General features: G+C 34.2%; 1 protein-coding gene across 1 annotated transcript in view; it reads left to right on the top strand.

Moving 5' to 3' along the window:
* The window catches only part of GALNT13 (polypeptide N-acetylgalactosaminyltransferase 13), a 798776-nt gene that overhangs the window by 266566 nt on the left and 521954 nt on the right, over positions 1–10256 (top strand). Inside the window, exon 2 of the mRNA XM_007934922.2 lies at positions 2848–3016. Within this exon, the coding sequence (XP_007933113.1) occupies positions 2848–3016 (169 nt within the window). The remainder of the gene's footprint in view (positions 1–2847; positions 3017–10256) is intronic.

Genomic DNA, 10256 nt, shown 5'->3' with positions numbered 1-10256 from the left:
AACTATTAATCCTGTTTATTTTATTTTTTTTGTAATTAAGGTTACAGACAACAATAGGTAAAAAGAAAAATTCTAAATTCAATATCCATGGTCAATAGGTGGTATCATGTAGTCTGATTATGTTTTTCCCTGTAGAATCAGAAGGACTCCTGAGGGAATTATAAAAATTCATTGTTAACATTATCTGGAATAAAAATTAAAAAAGAAAAAATCCTAGAAATGAAAGGTACTTTAATGCTTATCTAAGTCCACTCTGTCAACAAGAGCACAAATTCAGCCAAAGGTCACCTCCAAGAACCGCATCTAATTTTAGGACAGATAAGCTAAATAACTCTAAAGGTAAATTATCACTGTTAATATTTTCTTCCTTAAATTAAGCAAAATAGTACTACTCATATAATCTCTGCCATTATTTATTTATTTTGAGTTTTAAAGTGTTGTTGTTGTTGTTATGTGCCGTCAAGTCAGACCTGACTCATAGCAACCCTTCCTTGAGTTTCCAAGGCAGTATCACTACAGAAGTAGATTGCTCCATCTTCCTTCCCAGGAGTGGCTGGTGGGTTTGACCCCATCTTCCTTCCAAGGGGTGGCTGGTGGGTTTGAACCACCAGCCTTCTAGTTCACAGGCAAGTGCCTTAGGCACTAGGCTACCAGAGCTCCTGAGTCTTAAAGTAGTAGTAGATTTTCATAGACTTTCTTTACATGGGAAACTTTTAAATATTTCAAGATTAAGTACATACTTTTTTCTAATCTTCAACCATTTTTCTCTATATAGGAGGATTCCCAGGCTAATCACCTTCCTGGAAACCATCCTTGAAGGTCCTTAGAAATTCCTATACTCTTCTAGTTTGATGCATAATGTTGCAAAGTTGGGATAAGATTCAATAGAGAACAGTCAGAAGGATGATCAATTATGTATTAGTACTAATATTCTTGATGTTCTGTAGCTGTGAAGGTCAAGTCAGAGGAAATGTTCCTTATTACAGCCTATATGATTTTGATTATAGTCTTATATTATTTTAGAATTTATATTTTTATTAAATGTTATAATTTTTGAGGAACCCTGATGGTACAATTAAAGCACTCTGCTGGTAAGTGAAAGATTGGCACTTTGAAATCACCAGTTACTGTGGGAGAAAAATGATTTTCCATCAAGATTTACAGCCTTAGAAACTCTATTGGGAAGTTCTAGTTTGTCCTGTAGGGAAGTTGAGTCAGAACTGACTCTATGGCTATGGGTTTGGTTTGGGTTTTTGTTATAATTTGCAAATGATTTTCACATGAATTATTATATTTATTTTTTTAACAATTCTTGAAGGTAGATTGGGTCAAACTATTTGTCCTTGTTTATATATTTGGAAACTGAATTCAACAGTCTTAATGTGTTGTTATTGTTGTTTTCAGTTGCTATCAAGTCACCTTCCACTAATAGTGGCCTTACATGTAATAGAACAAAATGGTATCTGGTCCTGTACCATCCTAGCAACATGGGGAGTTCATCTTCCAACATTGTATCAAGCAGCATTCTGTTTTAATCCATACATAGGGTTTTTATTGGCTCATTTTTGGAAGTAGATTGCCAGGCCTTTCTTTCTAGTCTGTGTTACTCTGGAAGTGGATTTCCACTGAAATTTGTTTACCATCGGTGACCCTGTTCATATTTCAAACACTGGTAGCATAACTTCCATCATCATAGAAACATGCACACAACTATGGTATGTCAAACTGCCTAACATTGGAAGAGTCAAGATGAGAACTACATTCTTTTTATTTTACCCTAATTTAGTATCACTTAAAGGGTAAATTGAAGGAGCTCTGGTGGTGCAACAGTTAAATGCTTGGCTACTACCTGAAAGGTTAGAGGTTCAAACTCACCAGCCACTTTGGGAAAAAAATGTGACAGTCTACTTCAGTAAAGATCACAGCCTTGGAAACCTTATGGAGCAGTTCTACTCTGCCCTATAGGGTCATGGTGAGTCAGAATCCACTCAATATAAATGGGTTAAAAGATAAATTAGGACATTAGGATTGATTGAGACTGCTTTATTATTATCTGCTAATGTACATACAGACAAGTGTGCACACACACATGAAAATATGCATTTAGAAGGATCTTTAATGTAGCAATAACTTGGAGGAAATAACAAGAACATTGGCTTGTATATCATAAGCAGTGAGTTCTCTTACTAAACAGCCAAGCTCAGACTATTGTTTCAAAGTTCCAGTTATAGAGCATATAAAATACAAATCCAACCTGACATTTAAAATTTTATGTCACCACCGTGAAACTATTTTTTACCCATTTCTAAATGCTTTGACAAATGAATCCAATTCTGTGAGGAGAAAGAATCATCAACCTTGTTCACTTTTATAAAGATATGATAACAATAGATATGTAAACGATTGAAACATTTAATAGGATATGAAAACATTAATCTTGGCATACTTTTATTTTACACAATTGTGTTTGTCCTGTGCAGAATCTTATCTCTCTCTACTAAGTATATTGAAAAACATGACTAAGAAATTTTAATTTTTGTTGTTTTGTATTGATTATAATACCAATAAAATAACATTAACTTTTACTAAGTAGGCAGATCATATACATATAGTACATATACATATCATATAAGCTACATATACAAGCATCATTGAGCTAATGAATCGAAATAGGTTGTCTGTTTAGTGTAGTGTATGGTTTGTAAGTAAACAATGATGGTTTGATGATTGTTAATAAACCAATATGTAAATGATACACTTCAGAATCTAAACCCTGGCATGAGTTTATTTATTCAGTTCATTATCTGTGTGTTTCTATGTATGTGTGTACCTGTGTATGTTTTACAGCTGTTATTTCAAGGAACCAAGAAGGGCCAGGAGAAATGGGAAAGGCTGTACTGATTCCGAAAGACGACCAGGAGAAAATGAAAGAGCTCTTTAAAATCAATCAGTTTAACCTTATGGCCAGTGATTTGATTGCCCTTAACAGAAGTCTTCCAGATGTAAGATTAGAAGGGTGAGTTTACAAGTGTTACATAATTTTATATTTTAGTAATCTCCATATTACAATGTATTTCAGAACTTTAGCTGACTCAGGTTATTTCAGTGCTAGAACTAAATGATTCTAAATCCCTATGTTATAGCAAGAATTTAATGTGCATGCACATACTGAGAAATAATATTACCTGCAAAGACATTCCAGAATACATAGACCTAGTAAGGTTTTACTCATGAGCTGTTTTTGTTTTGCTTTGCCTTGTCTTGCCACAAACAGAGCAAACATGCTCTTGATAGACTTTTCTTGCCTACATAGAAAGCTTCACCAAATTTGCTTTGAAAATATATATGCTTTGGTATTCCAGTGTGAAAATATGCAACTGCTTCCATGATTCTTTGGCCCGTTGTAATTTATTTATTATGAGTTCTAACAATTTATGCAGCTATTTATAATTAAGATGTTTACTTATCATCAAAGAAGAAGGAAATAATAATTCTGCATGGAAAATTATGTTGAAAAACTCAACTTATGTGTGATTAACTATAAGCTATGCTCTGGGTAGTTGATCATATTTTAAATGGATGTAATAAAAATAAGAATATTTAGTAGTAGTATTGCCATCCTAGTATATAATCCTTATACAGCAAACTCTTAGCATCCACTAAAGATAGTGTTTTGAGATTTTGGGAAATCTACAAGTTTAAAAACATGTTCCAGGATACATTTATATGTGATTGTGTGTGTCTGTGTGTGTATAATTTGTATTTATATATATATATATATGTATATATATATACACAATACATATTCATATATATTTTTATATAAACTCGTAAGTAATTTAAATAAATGTTGCCATCTTTATATTTATATTATTATTGTAGTGATATTAACATCATATTTACTAAATTTGTTTTTTTTTTCTTCCTGAATTATTTCAAGTAAGACCAAATGAGAGAGACCCAAACCTTGCTGAGATGCTTTTTGCCAGAAGGTTCATTTGGTAGCTAAGTAACTGGCTTTTTTGTAAGCTTTTAAAATGTCTTTTCAACAAAATCACAAATAACTACATGTTATGGACATTTTTAGTCCCCAGCAAATGGTCAAAATTTTAAATTTTAAATTTGTGCATTCCAGAGACCTCATGTAATTGTATATGTAATTCTATCCATATGTATATATGCTTGCTTGTATCCATGTAGATATATTCACATCTTTGAAGATATTAATAAGCATATTCTTCAAAATAATTTATAGCATTTTCAATGCTAACTTTATAATTGGTATAATATTGAATTCATTATTTTGTCTTATATACCAAGGTGGAATAAAACAGGTAAATTTGGTAGATATATTCAGGAAAACCATGTAAACACTACCTCAGATTTAAATATATATACATATATATATATATATATATATATACTTCCAACTATAAGTATATAAATTAGTTAAATATTATATCAGATCTAGGATTTTTATGGTGAAAATTGCTTTAATAGAGAGTAATGGCTTACAAAAAGAGAAAAAAAATTTCATTAAGCAGTCATTTCAAAGATTTGTGGTGAATGGTATTTTTTCTTTTAAGAATCACTTAGCATATTAATTGCTTGAATAATTCAAGTCTAACAGTGGAATAACAGGACATTGTAAATTGGAAGGTTTAAATTGCTTCATATAAAAAATATAATATTCGATGTCATTATTGCTTGAATTCTGAGATTCTACAAATAATCTATAAAATATTTGTGAAATAAATCATTTTATATTTTCTTTTTATATTATATCACAATGAGCTACCAGTAAGAAAACAGAAATACCATCCAAAATCTGAGACAAATCATAAAGTGATTCAGGTTCACTAGGGACTGTTGCAAGTCATCTTGAATGACTCACTCATGTAATTGCCTGGAAACAACTAATGTGGAACAACACACCATGAATCAGATATCCAAACTGTTATTTAAAAGATGTTGAAATATGTTAACATTCATTTGATCTAGAAAGCTTTTTTGTTTTATTTTAGCATTAGTCAATTATAGTTCATTTTTTAAATAGTTACATTAAAAAATATACATGAACACATTAAACTAGCCAGAATGAAGACTGAGATAAATGATATAAAGCTGTAAAAAATGATACCACAAATAACTGATTAAAAACTAATTTTAATTTATTTTGGTGGAAAACTTGAATTGATATTTAACAAGCATCCAACCTACCCCAACATTGAACTCATTCAATCATGTAAGCATGTTTTTCTATAAGGTATTCTTAAACTGGTTTGATTAAATTTAGAAAATTGTCCAAACATTTTAATGTTGTGCTGCCTTAACATCAGTCTACAAATATTTGAAGATGTGCTCAGAGGGATAAATCTAAGTAAACATCCCATGTTTTCACAGAGTAGAGACCAGATAAAAATAGATCTTCTTGGAGATAATTGTGATAAACATGAAGACAAATTGGTTATGGGATATCCATTCCTATGGAAGTTTAAATGCTTATGTTGATTGATTTAAATATATTTAATTTATCAGCATATCTAATACATTTATATAACTCTTAATTATTTTAGAAGCATAATAAGATAGCACTACCTATATATGCTGCTTTAGTATTTTAGGAGAAATCAAGACTGGAGGCCTTAATAAACTATTTGTTAAATTCCCTCCATTACCAGGATTTTTGTTGTAGTCTGTATATATGTATAAATAAAATATCAGATAGCTGTAACTAACTATCCCTCTGCTCATCCCCTACACATTAAAAAAAAAATAATGAAATTCTATGTTTATTCAGAAATTTGAGCAAAAATTGATAGTAAGTTTATGAGTTGGATAATTTATGTCCCACCACTAGTGATTTCTTAGCATATTTTCTAAGATTTGTAAATTTATATGTAGTTTTACTTTAGAAAACAAGACCTAAATACTTCTCTTTTCACCAAGAAAGTAAATAGGTATGATTTTGTTTTGTTTTATTTTGTTTTTTATCTTAGTATTTAGTGAGAAAGACGGAAGAAGAGTTTGAGAGAGGAAGAGAGAAAGGAGTTACCAAGATAAAGAAACATGATCAGAGAGATTAAATACATATTTTGAACACCTAATATATGCCAAGGTCTGCTCTACACGCTAGGGATATATTTAGCAAAACTAATTCCCTACCCTCTGCTTCGTGAAAGTGAGAACAAGTAAAAGATCTAAGGTGTAGAGAATAGAGCAGTAAGAGAAAACCTCTTTGAGAAACTCACATATGAATGGCTTGCATATAACTTAAGCATTTTATTATAATTTCCACTTATTTATACACAGAACTGTTAAATATTTACTGTGTTCCTAGAGCAGACAATGTGAGAAATATAATAGACCTAACCCACTGAGAAGGTACCCTGGTGGCACAATGATTAAAGCACTTGACTGCTGACTGAACGGATTTGAAGCCACCATCTAGTCACCATCTCCTTCCATAAATATACACAACACAGCCTTGGAAACCCTATGGGGCACTTAGAGTCAGAATAGACAGTGGATTTTGTTTTTTGCAACCCACCAAAAGGTGCTTTAGAAGAAAGTCTGATGATCTGCCTCTGAAAAGTCACAGCCTTGAAGATCCTACAGAATGCAGTTTTACTTTGCATACAAGTGGTCACCATGAGTCAGAATCAACTCCACAGCAACTGGTTTAGTTTTTGGGTTATGGATATAAAGTTTCATAAAGATACAAAAGCAACTGTACAAACATTAAGCAAGTTCATAGACACATACATATATGTATTATTTTTAAAGTAGTGATTGAATTTTATAAATACATTATACGATTTTGTACATGTATAAATGTACAAAGACATTTTATAAAATGGTCTACTCGTGCATGAACCAGTGACAATTATACTTTTGTTTGCTACAACATCTTAGTAGCTGTGATAGTTGGAGCTGTGTGTCAACTTGGCTTGACCACAATTCTGTGTGGTTTAAGCTGTTGTGATGTGGGCTGTTTCAATGATGAGATCAGATGTATATGTTCTGAGCAGCCAATCCATTGAAAGGGAGTTTCACTAGGGGTGTGGCCTGCTTCTGGTATATTTATGGACATCCTGGGAAAAGAGATACTCCTCTGTGGATCGGGATTCTGTTGTGCTGCCTACAACTGTACATGAGCAAACAATCCACCATTCGACCTGGAGATCTTGGATTCATCATTCGTTGGAGTCAACAGCCAGTATACTGCCTGCCAACCTTGAGCTCCTCAGCCCTTGCAGCTGCGTGAGTGGGAAAAGCCTCCAGCTTGACGTTTGATCCAAGAATTTGGGACTTGCCAGCTTCTATAACTGTGTAAGCCATTTTCTAAAGTTAAATTTCCTTTTCTCTTATATATAAGCTTTAATGGTTTTGTTTCTCTAGAGAACCCAGTCTAACACATTTAGTACCAAGAGTGGTTCTAGAGAGAACAAATCATAAGGATGGACTTCCTAAATTGGTTCTCCAATTTGATTAATCTTAAAGACACTAGTGACCCACCTCTGTTAGTAAAGAGAGCCCTGCTAGTCCCTGGTATGAAGTGGCAACCTTAATATGCAAAATAGCACCACCAATAGATCAAGTATTTATGAGAAGTGAGGCTCTGGGTGATTTCATATTTGAAACTTTTCTGAAATTTTGTCAGCATGAGGAGTATAAGGAAGCTGGTTGGTTGGTCCTACTTACACTAGACAAAGTGGTGAAAGAGCAAGATGAGCTCAGGGCTGCTGAGTCACAGCTTAAGTGCTGCATAAAAGACCTCAATGTTTCCATTGTGCTCTGAAAGAATGCTTATTTCTTCTAGTAACAGAGCTGATATTGCCAAAAACCAAAGCCAGAGTCTTATTGTAAGGGTGGCTGAATTACAGTGCCAATTAAATTACCAGCCCAGAATGGTGTCAGAAGTTAAAGTGAGGGCATTGATTGGGAAAAAATGGTAACTTGAAATCTGGAATGGGGACATATGGGAAGATCAAGAAGATTAGGATATGGAGCCTGTAAATTCTGTTGAATCCCTCCCATCTGAAGGGATTACTATAAAACCATTACCCCTCCACCTCAGTTTGATTGGATTAACCCAGCTGTTCATGCTGGGTCATTGCCTGAGGCAGAGGCCATGGAAGACATTGCTGAATGTTCTCAGGAACTGGCCCAACCACCCATTGTTGCTGCTAGACATATAACTAAAGTTAAAGTCCAAGCAAGCCCCAAAAGGTGAAATACAAAGTGTGACTGAGGAGGTGGTATGTTACACCTGAAAAGACCTACTTGATTTTGCTAACATGTACAGACAGAAACCTGGAGAATATATATGGGAATCACTACTGAAGGTATCGGATACTGGTGCAAGGAATGTAATAATAAATCAGTCTGAGTTTATTGATTTAGGCCCACAAAGTACGGATTCTTCATTCAGCGTTTCAGCTTGAGAGGTTAGGAAAGGATCTAATAGTTTATTTGGTTGGCTTACTGAAGCATGGATTATGTGGTGGCCAACCTTAAGTCAAGTTGAAGTACCAGACCTGCCTTGGTATAATGTAAAAGAAGGTATCCAGAGGCTTAGGGAAATTGGCCTGTCAGAATGGATTTATCAGATTAGACCCCTAGAGCCAGAAATGAAGAGTCCAGAAGACATCCCTTTCACCAGTAAGGTGAGGAATAAATTTGTGAAGGGAGCTCCAGCATCCTTGAAGACTGCTGTGATTGCTATTTTATGTAAGCTGGATTTGACAATGGGAACTGCCCTAATTGAACTAAGACACTTAACTAAAATGGGGCTGATTGGACTCTGTGGTAGTAGGGGCCAAGTGGCAGCTGTTAATTGACAAAGGCAAGGTGGGCATGGTTAACCATAATGGACAGCAGAGTCAGAACAGTAATCAGAATAGTCTGACACGTATGGAATTATGGCATTGGCTACTTGTGCATGGTGTTCCTGGTAGTGAAATACATGGGAAACCTACTAAGTATCTACTTGATCTGTATAGACAGAAGTTCTAGGTCACATGAACAGCAGCCTAGATTAAATCACCAGAATACAGAGTCACAACTTCTCAATCAATTCTCAGACTTGAGTCAGTTTACAGACCCACAACCCCTTGAATGAAGGGGAGGCCAGGTCCCTTTGAGGAAGGACCCCCACTAGATTGCCAAAAATTTATGTCAGTCTTTCTCCCAGCCTTCCTTAAAGGGATCTGAGGCCTTTTATGGAGTGACTGTTCATTGGGGAAAAGGAAATAATCAGAATTTTGGGGGATTACTGGACACTAGCTCTGAACTGACACTAATTCCAGGAGACCCAAAGCATCATTGTGGCCCACCAGTCAGAGTGGGGGCATATGGAGGTCAAATTATTGATGGAGTCTTAGCTAAGGTGGGTCCAGTGGGTCCCCAAACCCATTCATTTTGGGATTGTTGACTTTGTAGCCTCTGAGCCAACAATCTGCCATTTTACCTACCTAACTTGGATTTATCAGCCTTTGAAGCTAACAGCCTGCTGTATTGCCTGCTGATCTTGGGTATCTTGGTCTCTGCAGCTGCTTGAGTCAAGCGAAGCCTCTACCCTGACATTGGACCATGGACTTAGAAATTGACAGCCTCTACAACTGCATGAGCAATTTCCTTGAGATATATATTTTTCTTTTTCACTCTCTTTCTCTTTATAAACTTCATTGATTTTACTTCTCTAGAGAATGCTACCTAAGATAATAGCTTACTGTTTGATTTCAGGCAAGTCATTAATTTCCTATGCCCCAGTTTCTTTTCACTGATTAAACCACTAATCAACCAGTCAAACCACTAACATTCCTTAAATTTAACCTAATATAGGCTTACCCTTGAGAACTAACTAACTAACTACATAAATAAAGTTGTAGCCCTTGACTGTAAGGAGTAAAATAATATTTTTATATAAACAATTAATTATCATATTGTGTGAATATACCTATATAGCAAAACTGAACAAAGTAAGAATAGGATTGCCCTGAGTTTCTAGTGAAATTATATACAAGATTTGTAAACTCTCTAAAAGTATTATAGTAGTATTCTGAAGAATTTTCTTTTACTCTCAAGTTCTATTGTTTTTTTTTTTTTTTTTTTTTTTGACCAAAGGAAAAGTTACGAAGCGATTAGATTCTAGATTTGTTCTTTGCAATTCTTTTTGTATAACAACTGAACAGTAACTGTTGGGTGAATATTTATATATATATAAATGCTATGGGCAATTAAAACAAAACTCT

This window comes from Orycteropus afer, unplaced genomic scaffold (assembly GCF_000298275.1).
Source record: "Orycteropus afer afer isolate SDZICR_OR568_19922 unplaced genomic scaffold, OryAfe1.0 scaffold00023, whole genome shotgun sequence".
In the NCBI taxonomy this organism is placed as follows: Eukaryota; Metazoa; Chordata; class Mammalia; order Tubulidentata; family Orycteropodidae; genus Orycteropus; species Orycteropus afer.
The sequence above is the reverse complement of the archived record's forward strand: the minus strand, read 5'-3'. Positions and strand labels throughout refer to the sequence as shown.